Below are 25,015 nucleotides of genomic sequence, written 5' to 3'. Positions count from 1 at the left end.
ACTCCCGATCCGCGTGAAGTCGCTCGCTTGTACACCGCGGTACCTCGGCGCCCAGGCTCGTAGCAAGGCGGCGTGCGACGCGGGCGCCTTGGATAGCGGGGGGGGGGGGGTGCGAGAGCGGTCCCTTGGACAAATTTTTATCTCTTCCAATTTATGATACGTTCAATTGTAGCGCGAAGACGATGTTCTAAACAGTAAAGCGCAATATGGATATTAAACGGTTTTTTTTTTTTTCTCTCGATAGTGCGCGGTACTCTCAATACTGTTCGATTATTTTGAAAATTTGAAATACCCTCGCTCGTGAAAACTTTCCGGATCGAACGAATTTACGTAGATGCGACCGCGAAGTTTCGGACTTGACAGAACTCCGGACAGGATTCACGCATCTCCGATAGATCCGTTACAGTTCGGCGACCCGCGAATCCTGGAGCGGAGTATGTAGGTCAAGGGTGCCGTTGCCCGGTTCGCACGGCGCTGACGTACCGGAACCTCGTGCTACTTGTCCGCATCTTTACGAGCTATTGTTTGAACGCGTTCAAAAGTTGTTGTCGTCATCATCCCCCCGTCGGTCACACACAAACGTTCGTTCGATCATGACGGCGATAAAATCAGCGCCCCTGACGGCGACGCAAGGGAAAACCGAACGGCTGTTTGGCGACGGGGAGATTTAAAACGTCGGCGGCGACATCTGGACTGTCGGCTGCTCCGCATGCGTGCTTCTGGTAACGACACTGACGACGACGGCAGACGACGGCGTGTTACTCCCGGCGTTTGCCTTCACGCGCGCTCGAGGTGCCTTTCTCCTAAAATCGTAGCACTGCGATTCAGCATATGAATCTAAAGACTGTTGAAGGTGTCTTTCAGAATCGAAAATCCAAAGGCCAATTAAGAAGAAAAAGAGGTATCTTTCGACGAGTGGCTATTCATGGCTAGCGCTCTGCTGCGAAACGCAACGCGTGTAGGATTGGCGACCAGGAGTCTGAGGAGCAACCGGGTGACCGCGAGAACGAGTGACGAAAGGTGCATCATGACCGGTCGGGCGAGACTCGAGAAGGTCTTCGAGGAGTTGCATACGAATCCCTATTACGACAAGTACGCTGAAAAGATCGCGAAGCTGCAGCGGACCAGCCCGGAGGAATTTCTGCAACGCATCGAGCAACAGGAGAAGAAAATTCGCGAGAAGCAAGGTATACACGATCCTCGCGAGGCTGCATTTATTTCTAACAACATTGTCTCTTGATCATTTACAACAGTTATTTGTAGGCTGAACTTCTTGCACGGTTCACCTTTTCTCTTTCTTTTTATGTTGAACAAGAAAAGATGAAAGATAACTGAAGATAGGTTAAAGACGAGTTGTTATAAGAAGAAAAGCATATATTTAATTGGAAATACTTAATTGTGTAATCTTAGATTTATATAATTATAATTTGATCTATTAGACTGATGATGAGACTAAGTCGAAACAATTGTTCTATAATTGTTTTAAGCATATTTAATTAAGTATATTCTTTTCATCTTATAACAGCTCATCCTTGGCCCATCTTCATGATTCTATTATTTAGATAAAAGAGCATATTAATTTATGTTTTGGAACTTGATAACTGTTTAAGGAGTTTAGTTAAAAGAAATAGACCTATTTGTTTTACTTTCTTCTGACAATTGTAAATTTGTTGCATCGACTTTCATTTCCTTGGTTTAATAAACACATTTCTAGATATTAATTGCAGAAAATGTTTAGATATGGCTCTTATGGTTTATCGATGATAAGGCTACTAGTTTTTAAGTAAAGAGAATCATTGGTGGGATAAAGGAGAATGTTGAAATCATTATTTTTAAAGAGAAACGTGAGAAAGCTGCGAGTTTCCATCAGACTGAGGCGAAGCCAGCTTTGCAACCTGGTACGCAGGCAAAAGAAGCACGATTGGATAGCATAATGAAGGTTGACATGATAAAAGATAGGTCGAAGGAGGAGATTATAGAGATATGGAAAGAGTATCACAAGCAAAAGGACTGTATCTGCGGCACTATGACGCCCGAGCAGTACGATAAGATGTTTTCACGTGGCAAGCAGTATTCCACCTTCCTCTTGCCATTGCCTAGAGAACAGGGTTATGAATTTATTATGTGTCAATTTTACGGCTCGGAAGTACATATGACCCCGCTGCTGTGGTACCAGACGCATAAAGAGAACGCGCCCGAGTGTTTAACCATGGTACACTATACCGAATTGAGAGACGATAAGGGCATTATACTCATGCGTGGAGAATTTGATACGAAATTATTGCAAGCGTACGAAGCGCAATGCCTAGCTAATGAATTACAGTTATATTATTGCAATGATAATGAACACAGATTGCAGTTACTTAAAACGTTCACCAACAAACCTAACGAATTTAAACATATGGATCTCATAGCACAGTTAGAAACGATATCGTTGGAGTCAAGCAATGTTGAGAAGGAGAAATAAGAAATTGTTTAATGTATTGTAACTATTTGTATAGAACTAGTAAAAAATAAATACTTTTAAGAAGATTTCATATATCATTTTTTCCACAAATTCATGAAAAATGGTTTTATTTTGACTTAGTAGGCCTGTTTTCTTTAGCTGAACTTCTTGCATGGTTTATCTTTCTTTCTTTTTTTTCCATCAGAAAGAAAAAGAATAATTTATTTTTCTATAACTAATAATATTAAATCTTGTTAAATATTATTAAATTTATGTTTATATTGTAACGTGCAACATAAAGCAGCTCTTCTATTATGAAAAATATGACACTTTGTGCTTTACTTTTTTATTTAAATACTTCTAATTATTTATGATAGATATTTATAATAGAATAATAATCATTAATTTAAATTTCAGTTAAACGCGTAATTGTAAATTATCAGCCCTCGAAATCGGCAACATTTCCATTCCTATTAAAAAATATACGCTCGTCTTGGAGTCAAATAATAAAGAGGCAGTATGTAAAAGATTTATCTCAAAATAAGTACATTACCACACCGATTTTTTATGTAAACGCTGGTACGTAACTGTTTTTGAATAAAAAATTATCTACTTTTTTTTAGTTTAAGTTATTATAATAGGAAAGTTAAATATATTTTTTTATTAGGTCCTCACATAGGACATTTATACAGCGCAGTTCTGGCTGATGCTGTTGCTCGATATAACAACATGTTGGGCCACAAAATATTTTTTACTACTGGTACCGACGAGCATGGTAACAAAATTAAAACCGCCGCAGCCGCAGCTGGTCTACCGAATCTCGAGTACTGTACACAAATTTCGCAGCAGTTCAAGGAAATGTGCGATAGGTTCGAAGTGGATTATTCGCGTTTCATTAGAACCACTGAAAAGCGGCATTGTGATGCAGTGTATCACTTTTGGGTTCTTAGAACAAATTTATTCCTGACGTCGACCTCGTTTGCGATATCCTGTGTAACTCATGTAACGAAATTAAACATTTTCAGAAACGGTTAGAAGAAAAGGGGCACATCTATCTTGGAAAGTACTCTGGATGGTATTGCGTATCGGACGAAGCGTTCCTTTCTGATGCAGATTTGATAGAACAGAAAGATTCGACCGGCAAAATAATCAAGGTCTCCGCGGAATCGGGAAATACGGTAGAATGGACGGAGGAAGAAAATTATAAGTTCCGACTTAGTGCATTTCAAGACGATCTCAAGTACTGGCTCAAAGATGGTATAAAAAGATCTTGAATTTTAACTTAATTGATTCCCTTTCTTTGTGATTGCAAATTGTAAATTTCGAATCTTTTATAGAAAACACAGTTAAACCAGCACTGTATCATAAAACATTATCCCAGTGGGTGGAGGAAGGTGTATGTTTACAAGACTTGAGTATTACTAGACTCAGAAATAAAGTTCCTTGGGCTATGCCTTCTCCGTGCGACGAGTCTCACTCGATATACGTATGGATGGATGCTTTAATAAATTATTTAACAGTCTTAGGATATCCAAATGAATCGTACAAAGAATTTTGGCCACCTAATATTCAAGTAAGGATCATAATTCTTAGCTAATAATGAATATTACCTATAATATTACCTAATATAGCGAATATTACTTAATATGGAAAATTATTGATGTAGGTAATTGGAAAAGATATTTTGAAATTTCACGGTATCTATTGGCCAGCATTCTTAATAGCGGCAGGTCTCGAGCCTCCAAAGACGTTGCTGTGTCACGCTCATTGGACTGTTGATCATAAAAAGATGTCAAAATCAATAGGAAACGTAATTTCGCCATTCAAAGCTGCAAATGATTATTCGGAAGAGGGATTACGATATTTTATTCTGAGAGAGGCGGTGCCACAGAACGACGCAAGTAAGGCTAATTGTATGCATTTACTTTTTACATATTATTTGCATCGTCTTTCAAAAATCTATTCGCAGATTATAGCTCCAAGAAAATTGTTAACATACTGAACTCCGAATTGGCTGATACACTGGGCAATTTAGTCAGTCGTTGTGCGGGTAAAGCGGTCAATCCGTCCAAAGAGTTTCCCGATCCGGCGAAATATTGGAACGTGTTGCAATCTCAGGTGGCTGATGAGACTAGAGAGGCTTTAAAGTCGGTAGGTGAAAAAGCACGCAAGAGTTACGAGGAGTACAATTTGCATCACGTTGTGGACGCAGTCATAAGTATGCTTCATTGCGCGAATAAAATGGTGGCGTATCATGAGCCTTGGCAGCTGAGGAAACAAGTCGACGATGCGAATTCGATCGAGGAACTTAAAGCTGTGATATCACTGGCTCTGGAAAGTAGTAGAATAGGAGCTTTAATACTATATCCAATTATACCGAGATTAAGCAGTAGTTTGCTCGATTTTCTGAATATTCCGAAGGAGAATCGCATGTGGACGGACACTGTTCCTGAAGTTTTCAACAGTAGCACGAAAGAGAGGCGTATCGAACACAATAATCTGATATTGTTTAAGAAAATAAGGAGTCAATAAATATTTATACATTTATTAATTGTTTATTATTTATGGAATCGAGGGAAGAGTGCCTCTGTACTAGTTTTCTATATGTCAAAGCTTCAAAACAATTAAGCAAAATTTTATAGTAAAAATTTAAATCACACTAAATACGACTGTCACTATTCAGAGTTATGACAAGAAATTATTTTATTCTTAGAAAAGTACTCACAAAATTTAAATACCAATTATTAATATAAAGTTCCAAGCAGATTTACGATCCTATGTTGAGATGGATTCAACATGAGCCTATCACATGATTTTCAAACATTTGAATGCACGATTGTAGTTGGCAAACTATATACTTTTGGAATTTTCATTAATTTTTTTCAAGTAATAAAAATTCTTTATTAGATCAGTTAATTAATGAACTTGAAAGCGAAATACTTAATCTTCGCTCATTTGTGAAAAATAGTTTGGACTGCAAAAGACAAATTTCGTATCTTGTATTATAAATATAAATAAAAGAATACTAAAAGTAACAAACGAGAATATAAGCTTAAAAAAAATTTGAGAGTGGTTAGAACATTGAAACCAAGCTAGATGGAAAAAAATATTCTTTTATGCTCTCTGTTTATCATACTCGGATTGGGACGTAAGGAATCGAATGAAAGAGGAAAAATTGATAAAAAGTCACAAGTCAGATAGTCTTGTCGAAGTCTTAGTCTAATATATTTACAGAGAACGGTCATTCGAATATATTAGTAGTATACATCAACATTGCGCACAGGTCCTGCCGGCTAGAGAGTTCCACGTTGTTCCTTCAACCGTTTACCTGTAGTCTACAACGCACTATCGTATTGTAACATTCCTCTCTCGCGCCGGATCGCAATGCGCTTTGTATCGTAGATATAGATGTAGCTCAAGGAAGCTCGACGGATCTTCGCAAGCGCCAAACTGGCTTGCGACTACTTCCTTCCACTCGGATATGTGATGCAGAATTTAATTGAGATTCGACGGGTGCTCGACGACGATTTTATTACTTACATCCGATGAGCGCGCCCATTAAACGAGAGATTTCGCATTTCTGCGAGAGTGTCTCGCCGTGTGTCTCTCTTCGCGCCCGTCAAATAGAAAAATAATTAAATGGCTATTTACAAGATGGAAAATGAATTCTATAGTTCACATGGCGCAGCGCGTCGCGCGCGCCGCTCTCTGCCTATTGCTATTAAAGTTTTTCCTTTTTTTTTTTAATAATATCTCCCATGACGTTTCGACAGACGTTACTATTTAGAAACATATCAGTATTTTTGAGTAACATCCAGCTTTTAACATCGTAGATCGACATTGCTATCGACATTGTTCCATTAAAGAGATTGCTTGACAAGATTAGTATCCTAAGCGCTACACTTGGATTCTTCTATTAATCGACAAATCCCACTCTATGCCTGTCGTTTGCTTAAAAAAAAAAAAATAAATAAATAAATAAAAATTTAAGAACGACTGAAGAAATGAATGAAGACAGCACTACGATTTCGGTGGATTATGTCTTCGGGATATGTTTCGAAGTGGATTTCGGTGATTGTCTTAATTACAATGATTGATGTCTTCGCGAAATACCGCGCTTACATAGTCGAACACCACAGCCTTCACCCCTTCGCTATATAAAAAAAAGAAGAAGAGAAAGATACTCGATCGTGCAAACACGCAGGATGCGTGTACAATAAAAATATCGCACTTCGAAGAAATTTGCGCGTCACTCGTAATTATCATCGGTTAATCGTAATCTGATCGTGACGACGTGCCCAAGTGCTCATTTTAATATCCGGCAAACGTCTCAATTTGCATTGCTCCCACATTTATTGATATTGCTTCTCTAGAACCCGACGTCGAAGAAATACGAGCAACGCATTTTTTTTTTCCATTGGTGCGAGAGAGTCCTCGGCCCAAATCAACGACAGCTAACTAGAACATTGATTGATATTAGATGAGGAGAGATTCAATAATATGGCTGTTAGTATTATCAACGTCCTCAGTTATGCTTATCTTACGCGAGTGGCTGTATAGCGAGAGCACAACGTCGCAACTGCAGCTGCAGTCTCTCTTTGAGCAGGCGGGCGGTTTGGCGGTTCACTCCTTTGCGGATGCAAATACTAAACTTTACCACGCCGGAGTAAATTCCGCTTGTTGGTATACAAGCGATGCGCCGTATGCTGATTTTATGTACACTTGACGCAAGTTCGTGCGAAACAATAGCAATAAGTGATCGTTCCATTAGAAGTCGTGTAATCTGTCATCCATGACTGTCATGACTTTTCACTGCAGATTCAAAACGAATTTTAAAACAGCAAACGAAGACTGTAAATGCTGAAATTGAAAAATGTTTCGTAATCGATATGTCTTCTGCGATGCGGAAGATCGCAAAGGATTAACATGAAGATCGAATTCCTCTTGCACGAAGCATATTTTAATTCGTGCTGTTTTAATGTCGTTGCCCTCCCCCTGAACGATGTTTTGGTGTCTCCAGATTCTTGCATCGCAAACCCTTCGACGAGATCGGCGAAGTGATAAAGGCGACGCAGCCGCGACGACTTCGCAGGCAAGCAGCGAAATTGAGATCCAGAAAAGAAGATCGTTTAAGATGACTGAAAGAGTCGAGAGAGGAAGCTTGTCGGGCGCTCGTTTATATGGCACTGACGATGGTGTCGCGGTGTCGTTGAGCCATGACGCCGACCTGGCAGCTATCCGCACTCGACCTCGGACTGATGTTACACTCGATCATGGAGCCGTTCCGCTTCTGCACCACCACTGAACGGAATTCGCCGCACTCGCTAGTCGACGGCTGGTTGCCTCGCGCGCGTGCCCCCTTCGTGAGGATCCTCTTGAACGCCTCTCGGAATTCAGTGTTGAAGATGCTGTAGATTATCGGGTTGAAGGCCGAGTTACTGTAGCCGAGCCACGTGAGAACCTATCCGGAAAGAACAAATAACTTTGGCATACCTTTGCATATCGGAAAAATTCTATGTAAGAATTGTGGGACAAGAAAATTCTCTCACATCTTCGAGAGAAGAGAATCTTCTATCTGTAATTTCATAGAGTAAAAAAAATTATTCGAAAATTGTACAAGTTTTCTAAGAGTGAATTTTGACTCTTATTAAAGTAGCAAATCACTCGAAAGATTGTACGGTTAAATTTTCAAACTTTTAGTGACATTTTACTCTGTGGGATTTAGAGAGTAGAAGAGAAGGTGATAATATGGCATCCATTTTTATTTTATTGAATAACTTTGTTAATAATCAATATTTTAAATTGAACACTTATATTCATCAAAGTGTTGTTTAATTGATTCTAGACTCAAAGTAATGAAATATTTATTACTTAGGACGTGATTTATAAAAATGTGACGCACTGCATAATCGATGGAAGAGGAAAAGTGGTGGTAATAGCGACTAGCCCAAAAATAAATTTGAAAAATTGGTTTAGTTTAAAAAATATACTATTTTGTTATAAAATTATATATTTTTAATTTTCCTGATTTGGAATTTTCCTGTGTTCAGAAACATTAGAGATATCATTTTATCATTAAGCAACTAGGACAAAATAATATTTTTAATGTTGCTGAACATTCAGTAAACGAAAATAAATTCAAATGAATTAAATATTGCAATCCATTTTAATTTATCCGAGTTCGCGCATTAGAGTCCCGGAGTATTTTTGAACTCAACTGAAGTGAAATATAAAATGAAATATTCATCATTTTAAATTCGGATGGATGCATGTCCTCATAACATTATTTTTGGATTTAAATGAATTGAAATAGTAAAATAGTGAATAGTAAATGAGTTGAATTCATACCCATGTTATATTGTTTTTGAATTCAAATGGATTCGAAAAATCTGAAGCGCGAATTCGAAAATATCAAATTTTTTTCAACATAGGGACAAAACGCACGTCCTTGGACGCAGTCTCACCTGAAACGCTCGGTGAGATATGCAGGTCTTGCAGTAGGCTGCGACGATGTTGACGCAGAAGAAGGGCACCCAGCATATCAGGAATACACCCATGATTACACCGACTGTGATCGCGGCCTTGTGGTCAGACACATGGTAAGGGCTGGTTGGCTTCGTCTTCGTCTGCGGCTTCGGCGGCTTGGAGCGACTGCTCTTCGAGCGAAAACTCTTGGCCATAGAGGTATCCGGCAGCTTCGTCACCGCTCGGATACTCTTCACGTGTTTCTGCGCGTAGCAATAGAGCCTAGAAGAGGAAGCATTGCTTAACACCTGGGATAAAACTCTTTTGAATTATCAATCACTATCAGAGAGCACTTTGCTGTCGCGGCAGCGAAATTGAAACGAGTGCATCTTTATGTATTGAAGGAACGAAACTAATTGTAAATGATGGAGAGACAATGTTTGAACGCCTGGTGAAAATTTTATCAGCATCCGACATGTTACATTCGCTAAACAAATTCACGTAGTCACGCGATTTATCTTTTTCGAGTTTTAAACGAAGATGTTTTTTCGAGCGCTGCAACGTTTTTATCTTCATTCTCGGGATCTCGAGCTAATCGTGTTTTACAACGACATACGAGCTGCGTCTCTCATGAAGATTACAGCGAGAGTGTGGAAGTAAAAACTTAAATTAATTTGCATCCGAGTAGTTAGCTTACCTGCAATAAATACCCAGCATCACGATGCAGGGCACGTAGAAAGATATGCAAGAGGACACCACCGCATAGGTGGGTGTAATGTCTAGGGCACACGTAGGGTGCTGTAAGGGTAAAAGACGAGTAATTAACAGAGAAACGCGAGTATTGCGCAAACTGCTTCAGACGTGAATGGCGCGTGACGGGGTAAAATGAGAAATGTCATTTATTTTTAATCCCTCTGGTACTCAAAAGCGATACCCGTCACACATTTACGGTTTCTTTTTTTTAAATAAATCTCGATACAAATGTAATTTCACATGGCTGATACATCGCAGAGCACACTTATAATTTTTTATCGAGCAATACTTGTAATTACGGATGTTTTAATATTACTCTATAGTATTGAAGTGGACAGAATTCATACTTTATAAATTTCTAATAGAAAGGGATCACTCGATAATTAAAAGCGATAATTAAAAGTTTGCTCGAGAGAACTGGGAGACGGTGGAAAATCGTTTCATCACATTTTACGTGATCACATTCAAATATAGATTCGATATATTGAATTACTGATATTAATAAACCGATGCGATTAAATTTTGCGGTCATCTTACCTCCTCGTCGTCGGACATGGATTGATCGGGTTCATCATCATTTTTGTGAAGATCTAGACTGATTGGTACGAAGGATATGAGTCCTGCTAGAAGCCATACGACGACGATGCCGCCAATGGCAACTCTTCTGGTTACCCAACGGCCGTACCTAAAACAATAACGTTTGACAATTTTTTTATTAAATTTAATGTAAATCTTTATAACTCTTTTAATTAAAAATTTATATATACATAATTTTTTTAGAAATAAGTTTGTTTCGATTTTGATATTATTTTTTAACAATTTTTGTTTAACTATTTTTTAAACTTTTCACAATTTCAAAAATATATCATGTAAAATAATTTTATCTTGTAAAACTGTCTTTATAGTCACGACTGAAAAATAGGATACCTGAGCCAAAAAAGACTTTACTTAATTTTTTTTAATTTTATTTATGAAGATATTGAAATAAATTAAATAAGAATAAAATCTTTATTTCTCAATCATTTATAAAAATGAAATCTTACGTATAGAATATTTCTAAATAAATAAAATTTGTTTTAACTCTGCTTTATTTATAATTATGAATATAATAAAAAAATTAAAAACAAATTAAAAATAATAAAAAAACTAAACACTAATTTTCAAATCAGTTTTAAGATAATTATTAATCATAAAAACAAAATCATTTAGGATTTACTGTACTACTAAATATCACAATTATCTTTAATTTTGTTTAATTAATCTTTTAATCTTTGGAAATTTTTAGTCATTTCGACGCAATTTGAACTTTTTAAAAGTTAGCAACATTGAAAATCATTAAGCCTTTGGTGCAAGTCTCACACATAACAAATAACAATATCATGTAACTATGCCTTATTTAATGAATACGTTGTTTCTAAAAAAATACACATAACAAACAAATAACAATATTACATAACTAGGCCTTGTTTAATAAGTACGTTGTTTCTAAAAAAATACACATAACGAAAAAATAACAATATCATATAACTAGGCCTTGTTTAATGAATACGTTGTTTCTAAAAAAAATATATTTATTTCAAAAAATCGATATGTCTATATTTATTTTCTATAGTTAGAAAGTTGAATACTATAATATATTATAATAAATATTAATATAATGTATCTTTAATAAATTTTTTAACTATAGTCTAATTACTTTTAGTTTTACAAAAACTACTCATACACTTTGTTACAAGTTTTTACTGTGTTAAACAGAGTTGTTACCGGTTCTAATTCTTCTTTTTACTTTTTATGACACTGATCTTTGAGTATATGTACTAAAACGCGTTTTTAAGTGAGATTCAAAAATTTTTTAGTGCCACGCTTTATACTCGGCTCAGGTACCTTAATTGTAATTATAAATTTACAAATCGTACGACGATCCTTCTGTATACAAAGCTATCGATCACTACCGGTGCCTCACCTGAGAGGATCCTTGATGTGTATATAACGGTCGAGTGATATGGCGCATAGATTCAGGATAGAGGCAGTGCTGCACATAACATCGAAGGCGATCCAGATGTCGCAGAACCACATTCCGAAGATCCAGTAGCCGAGTAGATCGTTGATCCCGGCAAAGGTCATCACCAGCCCACCGACGAAGAGGTCGGCGACGGCCAGGGAGGCCAGGAAGAGGTTGCCGATCCTCCGTAGTCCACGATCGGTGTAGATCGCCACGCAGACCAGGACGTTGCCGGCGACGGAGAAGAATATCAGGATCACGAGGAGGAGTCCTGCGGATATCGCGGAGATCCGTCTAGCGGAGAATCGCCAGGACACGCTACTGTTCAACCGTACAACATGTCACCCCTCGAAGCGTGTGGGCCTCTAAGAAATCCGGTGTCGTGTCGTCGGTCGGCCGATGAAATATTATGTCGTCGATATTCATCGAATTCAATTGGGAGGATGAATCGAGAAAAGCCACGTCACGCCCGATACGCAGCGCGAAGCTTTGATATCCTCACTATTATCGGATGCTGTATAATAGATACATCTTTCCAAAGAATTTTCGAGACACATATATTGAGACTTTCACCGCGCGATGTAATCGATATTATTTATAAAGGAAGAATCTCGGAAGCCCCGACCTTCGGTCCTAATGAAATTGTTTCTGGCAATATATATATATATATATATATATATATATATATATATATATATATATATATATATTAGCGTCGATTACTCGTTGGGGAAAAATTCGAGGGTGGCCGTAATCTCCTGCGACTTTTAATACCTGGCATTACATTCTGTATTTCTGTAATTAATCTATCATGAATGCGAGCGCTGAAAGGATGAAGTACAGGTGAGGCTGGGTGAACAAAATGAACGAAGAGCCGGCAAATCCGTTCTGGTTCACGTGCATATCCCCTTTAAAAGGCTAGATTCAGCAGAGTATATAATTCGCTTCGCGAACCTTTATTTTATCGATAACGTAAGCACCCCATATAGTAAAGTAATTCACGCTGAAACATCGGTCAGGAAAATCTTGCTATCTCTCAAAATTTCAGGATTAACCCTCAGAATTAATCTTCTGCATAGATTGCAACCCTTTAGGCAGAATTTTATCTTATCTCCGATTTTATATACGTCTTAATTGAATAGGAGAATTAAGTTATCAACGGGAAAGCAGTACTTCTGATCTTAAATATGTAGCAAATTAATTACGACGCATCTTCCGTATCCCGACCGCAAAAAATCTTGCAAAAAAAAGGGTCGTTCTTAGAAACAAAGTTTAGATTTTTGACTCTTCGTCTGCTAAATCTTTTAAATAAAAAGATCTTTACACAGTCGACATTCTTTTATTTCTATAGCAAAATGTTACAGCAGTATCAAATATCGTGGTGCAGAGGTATTACGCGCGAGGGACACCGTTCATCGCGAGCAGTGCCTCGGTGAGGCAGAAATTACGACACACTCGCCCTCGGGACTCGCGTCCAATCATAATTTATTCGATTCTATAGAGTCGGTTATATTAAGCGGCAAGAGAGCGTTTGAGATGTCGAGGGAAAACAACGCGGTGAGGTAAGGGTAGCGGAAGGGTGTCAGGAGAGCCTAGGGAGAGGGAGAGAAAGGCAGAGACTACCACGGTATGATTGGACGGGGTCGGATCGGAGCTTCCGAGAGTAGGCACTCTCGGGAGGCTGTCTTCGAGGGGCGACTCGCGATCGATCAAATGGAAAGTTTAGCGAACCAACTAGGAGCACCGACAGCAGCGAGAAAGCGTCTTCAGGCAGAGCGTCTTCTTCCCCGTCTGTCAGGTTATTCTGCGAAAAGACAAAGAGAGACTGCGTGAATACGGGGCATGTCGTAGCCACGATGATTTACGCGAGGCAGGCGAAGAGCGGAATTAGAGCTTGGCTAAATTATCATATGCGCGACTACGTGACAGCTGCGATGACAAGTGTGACACATCTACGACACGGGGACAATACTTGAATAAATAAAAACGATTTGCGTGGAAAAAAGCGCACACCGAGAGAAAAGCATTTGGTACTTGTGAATGTAACTGACAAGGGGAGATCCGGGTATTGTATCTCGCGGATTTTGGAAAGTTCGATATATTAAGATATAGGATTTGATGTCGTAAAAGTAATATGTAACATTCAGGATCAGAGGGTTGGAGTTACAAGATCTTTTTTCTTCTTTCGATATCTTTTTCTTCTTCAATATATTTTTTTGCTCGTGCACCTCATTTATTTTATGACTGATCGAAAACAAACATATTTCGTACATTACCAGCGAATCATTTGTTTGTCAACTACCGTACGAAATAGTTTACTTTAACTCATGTTGCGGATTTTCCATTTTCATATTAATCGACACTACCAAATTTTATATAAATTGACATCAGCAGAATTTTTACATATTTATTCATATTGTTATAATGAATACTCTTTGGCGAACGTGAGTTATCTCTACATGTCCTTGAGCAATTCATTAATTACCATAATATTTTATATATGTAGAACACTAACAGAATTGTCATTTAACTGTCAAACCACGGATCAATGCAATTGGACGGATATTACAGAGATATTCTAACTTTCCTCTTCGTTATGGAGACTTAAAAGATCCACGTTTTTTTGTACTTGGTATGACAAGGATGGCGCAAAACGGTGCCGAAAGATCCAAGATCATGTTGGATTTAAAATAAAGCTGGTAATCTTGAACTAGAAGAAACGTGCGCACTGAGGAAAGTTGCTGAATGCATACTAGTCTTCTAAAGCGTACTTTTTCACTTCTACTTAACATTTTTACTTCATATCACTAATGTTCAGTGACAAAAATAAAAAGTTAATAAGAAAGAAGTAATGTAAACAAAAATTTAATAATTTTTATTTTGTTTCGTGCATGCTACCGGCATTTTAAAAAATCAGATATATTTGATGTAAATTTTTGGTCTTGTATAGCTAATAGTAACATAATTATGTAATTTTATTTTAAATTGTTATATTTTCATAAAAGAAGGCTTGTTGTAGAATATTTTACATCCATTATATACACATATATTTACGATTATTATAAAAATTAAATCAATATTTTTATCAACTCTATCAAGTTTCCTAATTCGTACCACTACAAATTTTACTGTAAAGAAATAATATTAATGTAAGATTGATAAGCGATAATAGTAAAACTAGTAATTGCTGCAAATAAAAATTTGTCAATTACAAAAATAAATTTAAGCCAGTTCTAATTCTTACCTTTTCATTTGTTATTTATGAATGATTAAATATTTGATACTTTTTCGATAAGTTATTAAATAAAATAAATATTAGTCAATGGTTTCTTATATTTTTAATTACGTTAATTCATAAATTTGATCTTATCAAAGATGATACGATTTAAGAGACCGTAGGTACGCTTTAAGCGATCGGTTTTCTAAATCACACCTTTCGCAGCATGTTACAAAAAAGCATAACAAATTAATTTGTCATTACTAAAAAGTTTAATGTGTAACAATAGATGACTGAAACATTGAGCTATAATTTCGAACTTTGATTTGCACCAAATGCGAAATATGATAAAAAATCACTTGAGTGGTGCGCATTTGGCAACTCTTCCTTATCGCGCGAACACTCATTAGCTCTTGATAGTTATTATTGACAATTTTGAGAATTTAACATTATTTATTAAACATATTTCTTTAATATAAACGAAATCCTAATATTTTTTTAACTTTATTAATTAAAATTTTTTTTTATAAAAATAGAAATAAACACATTAAATTATTTCTTAAATATTTAATTTTAATACAAATTGAGTTTGAGAAAGCTAGCACTTGAATATTACTGATTCTGTAAGGCTCCGGCCGTTCGCTGTGACATCTGTCACGCGCAGTTATTTCAAACTTTAAAATCTTGTAACTCATCATAAAGAAAATGATTTATAAATAATCATCTTTTTTTTATGCTGCCGACTATATTTAAATTGCAATCTTATTTCGTCAATGCCAACGTTATAGCAATAACAGCTGTAAAAATGGAGCTGCTAATCATAATTGTTAAACAACATTCACAAATACCAAGTTCTTTTTCCTCGATGCAGAGATACTACGAAGATGTTGACGTTGCAAGGATCAGACGTCTTCGACGTCTTTCAGAGCTTTGGATCTTCCTCTTTTTTTAGATTTTCTCGGTGAAGACACATACACATACTTGAATGTCTTCATGCTCGCGTTTTTATGAACCTACGATAGAACGCCCCGGCTGTGTGTTAACTTGCCGTTTTCCACGGCACGATGGCTATGGCTTTCAGTATTCTTCGTCGCGGATGCTATTTCCCATCACGGGCTCCAGCTATCTTGGCTCTCTCCGCAATAAAGTCACTTTACCTCTGTTTTTTTATGGCCGTAGACAGGTAGGGAGCTACAATTATCCGCGCCGGAGCGGATATATAGCCCGGTGTATCTCGCTTGTAATTACGCCTTTAAAGTTAATGCTTTGTGGCGCGCGGGATTTATCCGACGGCCGCGAGATTACTCGCTCATGTTTCGTTGATGCAGTTCAAGGTATTACATATCCCGATGATGACCATTCGACCTAATCCGATGACTATTAATTGGGACCGCGCGGCGCGAGCGCCGCGACGGCGATCGATATTTAGATTTCATGACTAAATGCATGATATACGAGACGACAATAAATAAATCGCCATTGCCTGTTTCGCATTACGGACGAGCGCAACGGGCGGGCTCTCGTCCTCTCGGCGGATCAATTGCTCCGCGTTTCATTTCTCGTGGGCGCAATAATCTCCGTGTAGCACGTCGCATTGGAATCTCACGGCGGAAACTTTCGGAAAGTGGAACGATGTTTATCGATTCATTAGATATGCAATGCAGCGTACGGGGCGCAGCTACTTTATATTCTATACTCACGCGGCTTTTATATTATATATGTTATATATTAAGTCGTACGCGCGCCCTTTCTTACATTACGACTCGGGGGAGGGGGAGGGAGACACTTTTCGTTCGAAATTTCGCTCGCGAATAATTACGTCGATGCAAATTATGCGCCGGTGCTTATGAATTTAAAGCGAGCGCAGCTGCGGTAAGCGGCAGCAAGCGCTTTTACGTGTCTCAAAATTCCAGTTTAGCCGGGACAGAATTTCCACTTGGACGAGTTGAAATCGCTCGGCGCTTCGCTCTCTTTCGCTCCAATTTTCCGCCTGATCGTGCTCGATTCCCGGTTAATTGCTCCAATTCGCGACTTCTCTCCCCTTTGTCTCAGATCTGACTCGCATTAAGATTTGCTATCTCTCGATATCAAGTTAGTACGCTCAATCGATTGCAAGTAACAGGGTTTTATTTCCATTTTATCCATGGGCGACGAATACAGGTGTCGAGGATAAATTGTTTATATTGCCCTCGCATAAAGGACTGAATGAATTGGTAGCGTGCAAAGTGCGCATTGGTACACTGTAAAATTAAAATAAAAAATTTTTATTTACTCGATATACTGTTTTTGTATACGTATCTCTGTTAATCGGGTCAACACTCGGTCAACAGTGGCTAGTTAAAAAACTAAAATGTTTTGCAACATAAAAATGCTTTGAAGTACAATCAAGCGTATTAACGATAAAAAGAGTAAAAAGCTTTTGTAAGAGATAATGCAGAATGGTCCGCTCAATACGAGCACTTGAAATACACTACAAACATTTATACTTTTAAAAACGAATTTTATATGAATTTGAATAGTTTTATGAGGGCACAAACCTTTGCTTGCGTTTCATATCTATTGTATCACATCTGTTGTATTATATAAATGCATTTACGGTTGCATTATTTAAAAAATTTAATATATTTTAAGAGAAATATTAATTCAAATAATATTAAAGCTTATCTTATTTTCAGTTCTTCTCTCTTATCTTTGAACAGTCTATTCAGTATACAAGAAAATGTAAATCATTTTCGTAAAGATTTTCATAATGTACATTATATGTATTATATATAATTATTTAGGAAAGTTATCAATTGGCATACAATCCTCTCAGAAAAAATTTGTAATAACAAGGCTAAAAATATTTTTGATGTTTTTAATTTTATTACAACCTGGTGCAATAAGATCGTGTAAAAATAAAGCAATATTAAAATGAAAATTATAGATCTCAATCTATAATTCCTATTCTTCCCCACATTAAATTAAAAAGATTAACTTATTATTTTGAGACATGAACAACGCATATAAATTTCAGCTTAAATATTCTTACTTTTAAAATAAAAATTTGTTCGATGTTATAATGCACGATGATTAATCGCTACAGTTCAAGAGAAGGCCGTGCGATCGAGCGCTCTCTCGTAAGAAAAATTCGCATGCGATGCATTATAATCAACGCACCCACGAAGACTCATTGTCGGTAGCCTTTGCGCGTAAATTATTATAGCTTTAATAGATCATTTTACTATAAAACAAGATATTTTTGGTGCTTACGAAGTGAGCAGCTCCCTTGTGGGCTTTCGTGATATTTTATCAGAAAGAACATTTTTCAAATTTTTCTCAGATCAATCTATTATTAATCATCAAGAATATTGCAAAATTCACCATAAATTTCCATTGTCTAATCTAAATCTGTCTGAGAAAATTTATGAGATAGCACCAAGAGAGGTCATCTTATTTTAGAATTTAAGAACTTTTCTATTTAAAAATATATATACAGTATAATATTACCTTCTCAATAATAATTATGATTGTCTATATCAATCTTATTTTATGATAAGTAGAAGAGTAATTAGTCATCTTTTCACAGAAATCTTTTCTGTGTGTGTTAAAAGTGTCTTTTATCAGATAGTATAGTAATTTTTATTGTTTCGTATTTTGTTATAATTAATATTTTCGTATAAAATAAATTGATAAACTAAGTAAGAAAATATATTTTTATGTACTAAACAAGAAAGTTTCTAAAATTAAAAGACTAAAATTGAATCCTCCCGATCCACTTTACACCGTGTTTTTGGCACCTTATAAAGTGGATCTGTTGTGTCTGATGCTATTTTTCCTACCTTAAAGTTTTTAAAAGAAAATGTGAAAAAATTCATAAAAAATTTGTCAACATTGATTTCGTAGTTATTATTTATTCTCGGAGAAGTGTATCGGTCCATACTGCACAGCGATTTTATTTCCAAACCATACTATGAGAAAAATATGAAAGAGAAAAATATAAACAGAACAGTTTCAAGAAACTACAAACACGTGAAATAATATCCAATATTATCAATAATACACTCACTGTTTCTTAAACTGTGCAATTTACAAAAAAAAATTGTGTAAATTTTATTCTCCCTTTAAAAAAAAAAGTTTTTAGCAGATTTCATATAGAAAAAATTCATAAACGTATAAACTATACGTTTTTGTTTCTTTAATTATCTAAGCAGATCACGTTTTTATCATACAATGCAATGTTTAGTTTTCGAGAAATACAAGGGTGTCGTTTCAAGAGATCCATGCCATTATTAGAGACTTTCCTTTATATAAATACAATTATAAAAATACATATAATTGTATTATGGAAGTATACGTTATAATGCAATATAATGTAATTTATAATATTGAATTATGTAAATATTTGTATGCATGTACATAATTACACTTTCTATTTTATATACATATACACACGTGTGTCTAATTTCTTCTTTCGTGTCAATGCAAACAGGACACGTACACGTGATATAGTACGGTCAGCTTAGTGAGATATATATCCCGACACATTGAGAGTTGTAATGGCAGGCGCTTCTTCCACGTTTCTACGTACGTACCTCCTCGACGTAATGTACGGCAGAGCGTGAATGGACTCGTAAGAGACAAAACGCATTAGCGTTACAAATAAGCGCTTCAGAAGATATACAGCCATTGGATTTAGCAGTAATTGATCCCGAGCGATACGACCCTTTATTGCACTTATTGCAACTAACAGTTTTCGCGGGCAATTACAATTGCAATTGTTCTCTTTACGATCTCGCGTAAACCATTAACGTGAAAAAAAAAAAAACGCTTTATAGATTCGTCGCGCGGGACAAAGAACAATGGATGCACATTTGTAGAAACGCGCCGATAACTTTCTTCCGTTCAACATTTTGTCGGATCTCGTGTCGTTTTTCGCCGTCGTGTCGTGCGAATTAGATCCGCCGCTCGTTTGCGAAAGTTCGCCTTGATATACATGTATATCCCGACCTTCCTTTCTCCCGCGAGTCTCGTTTGGGAGGACCGGTTTAGATCATCGATCGATTTGTCCCGGAGAAACGATGATTTGTATCTGCGTCTGACGGCTGGCAATTTTGCCGTGGAGCAGACACGCGGGGATACCTGCGATACTCTCCTCCTCGAAATATTTCGCGGACGCGGCTATTAATTAATTCCTATTTGCAGATACGTGACTGCGGTTTGCCGAATTAATCAAAATGGAGGGGAAAAAAACTAGAGAATTTAAATGCACATATATCCAGCGATTAGCGCTTTGATACTTTTTACCGCGAGGTATGCTTATTTCTCGTTGGCTGTGAAATCATTTCTAGCTGTTAATTGCTTGGGACAAGAGAAAGAAGATAAAAGAGTAATTTTTCCATTAATTACAAAAAAATCCCGTTTCGTTTAATCCATAAAATTATTCTCCTAAATAGCAAACTGTTGGACGTCCTAGAACCAAGCTCTCTCATCGACGTTAAAAAAAATGTGACATATAAAGTCATTAATTTCCGTATTTAATTTAGTAGTTAAAGTGCATCGCTCGTAACTTGCGCGGCGCTGGGTTGCACACATTTCAGATATTAGCACCCCGTGATATACGAGCTTAGCACAGTTTCGAACTGCGTGCAGCAGTTCGCGAATAAATCCACGCTGCAGGCGCGTGAGCGAAGATAGCGCGATTGCGCCGCGCCGGTCGCACCGGCTGCAGTTTAAAGCCCGAGAGTGAGAAAAGTTTAGCGTGCGGTCCACGCGCGCGCGACGAAGACAATGGGAAAGGGAAAATGACTGTAACGACCATTTAATGAACGGCGAAAACAGGAAAAGGGAAACGTATCGAGCGCGCGGAAGAGAGGAGGGGAAAAAAAAGAGACGAAAAGGAAACATTCCCGAGCGCTCTCGTTAGTTTTATGCGAAATTACCTTTTTTGCACCTTCAAACAGTGCTGTTATAGACTATCGATTCATCGCGCAAATTATGCTACGAATGTTTCATGCACGCGCACGTCTCCATCTCATCTCTCTTCCTCACATGTGCTCCTCGAATATAAATCAGTAGACAATATTGTGCGGCGAAACGCTCGCTACCTCAATTTTCACCAATTCGCTTTCTTCTCATTAGGCAAGCCTACTTAAAACGCATGTCAGTTCGAATGATTCGAATGGATTCTTTATTAATCGCACTGGAGATTTATGGACGCGAAGAGTATTCGTTAAATTCTACTGTCATGAAACAAGTGCAGTCTTTCGCATTTGTTTCATTAAAATTCTTTACGCATCTCTATGTCTTTCGTATTACACATTTACATATTCGAATAATTGAAACATTTTATTACAAAAAAATCACGTGTGCTAGTACCTAATATCTAATACGCTATGTCATTATTCGTTTGTTCTCTTTTCAATTTTCTCGCTTCGTAAACATCGTAAGCCAAGATAACGAATATAGAATCTTTCAGTGCTTTCTTTTGTGAGATTCAGGATTTAAATACATTCCATATTCATTGTTTGATTAATACATATAAAGGGTGATTATAAAGTCCTTGCGCAGCTTTAAACTTTCGGAACTTTCGTCCGATAAAATTAATCTGTAAAAACAATAAAATGAATGAATTTAAATTTTACATAGGGTAATTCCAATGTATATATGCCTCGCCTATCGAGAATTTCATTTATCAAGCATTATAATATTTAAAATAAATAAGCTGTCCCAATAAAAATGTTATACTGTCTACTGCTATAAAAAAAATTAAAAAACAAAATAATTATTTATTTTCTTGTGTTTGAAAAAAGAAGTTTTAGAAACTGCATTTCTGTATATCAGAAGGGGTAGAATGTATGGCCATTCACGAATGGAACAATCAAGCAAAGAATATAAGAACTAAGCACTTGTATTCTGGTATTCTCTATTCTTTACTATCCCTCTACACTTGCAATGGGTACCACAAGAAATAGTCACTAAGCTTTTCATACTTTTTGCACAGAGACAATAATCATTTTACGTAAGTCGTAATACGTTGTTGTGCTACTTGCAACACCAACAAATTAATTCAACTCACGATGGTTTCGTTAAAGATGTAGGACATTTCTCAAAACATTACAAAAATTGTGAAAAAATTACGGATCGTTTTACATTGCATTTAAAAATAGTAGAAAAAAATTTGGTGGTGATTTTCTATTTGAATAAAAAGAAATTTCAATAAGAAGTATACATGTGCTCTAATAAAAATATAATTAATGATAAAATGAAAAATAATGAAAAAAAAACTGAATTTTTTTATTTAAAAACTTTAAATATTCAAGATGATATATGTGTTCTGTAAAATAAAGAAATTTATTTATTTATAAAATAGCTGAACAATCATAATAAAATTTTGTATAAATCATTTTGAATACTTTCAGTACTTACAGAAAAAATTGAGTTTTTAACGTTGTAAAAAATAATTTCTTTTAATAAGAAATAGAATAAATAAATAAAAAATATGTTATTAAATAAACACACAATCTTATTCACACAATTCTTATATATACAGTTTACTTTTTTTTATAATTATATACATAAACAGACGGAGAACAAACAAATATACGTATGTATACACATGTACAATTTCATTTGATCGCTGCCTTTTCCATTACTTCAAACGTTACGTGACTTCGTGAGAACACTCGAGATTCTCCTGTGTGCTTTGGATGGTAGGTACTTTATCGCGGGCGACGCGGCAGAAAATCCTCCGATGCATCATCGATTTGCCGGATATATCGCATCGCATGCATATGCATGAGAAAATATTTTATTGCATCGTCCATACGGAATATCGATGCCGCTGATAACAAATGATTGCTCTATCAGCACATCGCATTTGCCAGTCCTCCCTGCAGTCATCACGCTCGCGAAGCGCACGAATAGGCGTATATGAATGATACGTAACGATTATTTCAACAATTCACGACGTCGAAAAGAGTGACAATATTAGAAACATCGAAATTATATGAATATTTTTGAAATATTTATAAAATACATCTCAAATGCGTTTTATTTTATCATACATACAATCAGTTTCTTATAATTGGATTTCCTCTAATTTTTATTAAGACTTCAAAAGTAAATTAACGTCATAAAAGTAAATTAAATCTGCTAAAAGATTACCTCTTCTAAACATAATAAATCAATATATAACTTTTTTCAAATTTATGTTTATTTTATGTGCCTATTTCTAATTTATATGCGCAAGTGATGGCTCTTTTGACGTGTTTTTATTTTTCTTTATAAGTAATTATAAACTCAGACATGTTTTAAACTTAAAATAATAATTTTCAAACGTTTAACATTAAAAGAAATCCATACTTAAAAAAATATTTTGTTACAGCTAGGCATCTGGGTGTTAGTAAAGGAAAAACGTATGGCGTTAAAAAAAAATATATTTTAAAGGTAAAAATTGACACTTTAAGATGGTGTGAGCAAAAGTAAAAAAAATTTTACTTTGCTTACAAAACAATCACAAATATGTCAAAAAACAACGTTTTTGACACCTTTAATATCACTTTTCTCAAAAACCTGACGTGATGGAGCATACTACATGCCGGATTTGTATTCAACGTGAAAAAATACATGGAAAATGGTAACTTTTATTCAAACAATGGTGTGGCGACCGTTCGCCACATGCCCGAAAATTTGAAAACAATATTATTCAGGGTAACAAATAGCAAATAATATTCGTCAGTTAAGATAAACCTGCTGAGATAGCAAGAAACACGGTAGAAAGACATATAGAATAGAGGAGAAACGAAAGGTGTTTACAAACACGAGAAAATAATAAACAGCTTCAAATTTGCGGACCAAACGGTCATTCGAAGCTTATATAAAGCGGGCGAGAGAAGAAACGCTCTCTCTCGCCAAGTATCCTTTAGTCACAACGCGTCGTGTCTTGTAACTCGAGCATCTCAAGAATTAAACCGAACATTAAACTGAACCGATTGAAAACTCACTCGATTCCGTAATTTATTAATTTACTACCGCACTCCTAACATCAAATCATATCCAAAATGGAAACCACATCAACCAGTGAAATGTTGGTTGTGGTGTGACTGTACAGAGATTAACTCGATAAAGGAAAACGGTACGGCGTTAAAAAAAATCTATTTCAAAGATAAAAATTGACGCTTTAAGATAGCATAAACAAAAATAGAAAAAAAATTTACTTTGCTAGCAAAAAAATCACGAATATGTTGGAAAACGTCGTTTTTGAAACTTTTTAATCTCAACCTTTTCCCAAAAACCTAACGTGATGAAGCAACTTGCTTGCTGGATTCGTTCTGCGCGCAAAAACACACCGGAAATGATAAAGTTCATTCAAACAACAAAAAAGAAGTCTAAAAACGGAGGCCTGCGTAATCATCGTCGAAATCACTTACGATTTTGACTGATCAAAGATCGATGTTCCCAAGGACACTGTTGAAATATAGCGCCAGTGATCGGCAGCTAAATTTAGAATAATCCAACACATGACTTAATGCTTCAACGAGAAGATATATAAGCTGACCTTTAACGTTTTAGTCGAAAGAACTGCAAGATTCGTATATTGTTAACAATGTAAATGTTGACAATATATGTAGAATTCCTTAAAATGATCAAGCACGTATGTCCCGGTTTTCTATAATTTCGAACTGTTTTGAAATTATAGAAGATAGAGATAGATATCCAGTATAAATTCGTACAACTAAATTAGAGTAAGTGACATAAAAAATGAATATTCATCGCTATGCAATACAATATAAAATAAAATTTAACCGCAATACGCAAATTTTATTTAATTTATAATTATATCCTATCGCTTACGAATACAATAATGTATTTGGCAAGTGCAATTCAAACAAGCCCGAATTCAACAAACCTATTGATCTTTTTACCTTTCTCTTTTTAGAATTACTAGTATAAAAGGCCCAACGCGGCAGATTTGTTTTAGAGGCTTGAACAGAAGCGCGCACGCATATTCGATTGTGTTAGATACGGTGTTACAATAAATATATACAGGTAAGTTATATATAATCTTTTTTTAATTTTTAATTATCATTAAACACATACACGTACACACACATCCCAATAACCATATTGTGGGAATATTGTACAAATTGAT

At 36.0% G+C, this 25,015-nt stretch overlaps 2 protein-coding genes across 5 annotated transcripts in view; one reads left to right on the top strand and one right to left on the bottom strand.

Annotated features, from left to right (window-relative positions):
* The first annotated feature begins 519 nt into the window (after positions 1-519).
* LOC105206505 (methionine--tRNA ligase, mitochondrial) lies at positions 520-4,993 on the top strand. Of its 2 annotated transcripts, none has more exons than XM_011176011.3 (8): positions 520-792; positions 865-1,187; positions 2,864-3,025; positions 3,114-3,388; positions 3,472-3,703; positions 3,784-4,019; positions 4,113-4,347; positions 4,416-4,993. In XM_011176011.3, the coding sequence occupies exons 2-8, from the start codon at positions 926-928 to the stop codon at positions 4,976-4,978; spliced, it is 1,965 nt and encodes a 654-aa protein (XP_011174313.1). In that variant the 5' UTR covers positions 520-792; positions 865-925; the 3' UTR covers positions 4,979-4,993. The 2 variants fall into 2 exon arrangements, with proteins under 2 accessions (XP_011174313.1, XP_011174307.1); XM_011176005.3 differs by having other exon boundaries at positions 521-792; positions 854-1,187.
* Positions 4,994-5,644: 651 nt separating this feature from the next.
* LOC105206526 (dopamine receptor 1) overlaps positions 5,645-25,015 on the bottom strand; it is a 117,947-nt gene continuing 98,576 nt past the window's right edge. For 2 of the 3 annotated variants that reach the window (XM_011176018.3, XM_026131505.2), the window contains exons 2-7: positions 13,398-13,470; positions 11,628-11,937; positions 10,202-10,349; positions 9,609-9,709; positions 8,911-9,193; positions 5,645-7,907 (exon numbers count right to left, since the gene is read on the bottom strand). In XM_011176018.3, coding sequence (XP_011174320.1) covers positions 7,623-7,907; positions 8,911-9,193; positions 9,609-9,709; positions 10,202-10,349; positions 11,628-11,937; positions 13,398-13,470 — 1,200 coding nt within the window. In that variant the 3' untranslated portion in view covers positions 5,645-7,622. The remainder of the gene's footprint in view (positions 7,908-8,910; positions 9,194-9,608; positions 9,710-10,201; positions 10,350-11,627; positions 11,938-13,397; positions 13,471-25,015) is intronic. The other variant, XM_039458416.1, reaches the window with a different exon arrangement.

This window comes from Solenopsis invicta, chromosome 16, assembly GCF_016802725.1.
Source record: "Solenopsis invicta isolate M01_SB chromosome 16, UNIL_Sinv_3.0, whole genome shotgun sequence".
In the NCBI taxonomy this organism is placed as follows: domain Eukaryota; kingdom Metazoa; phylum Arthropoda; class Insecta; order Hymenoptera; family Formicidae; genus Solenopsis; species Solenopsis invicta.
Note: the sequence above shows the minus strand (reverse complement) of the source record. Positions and strands in the feature narration are given on the sequence as shown.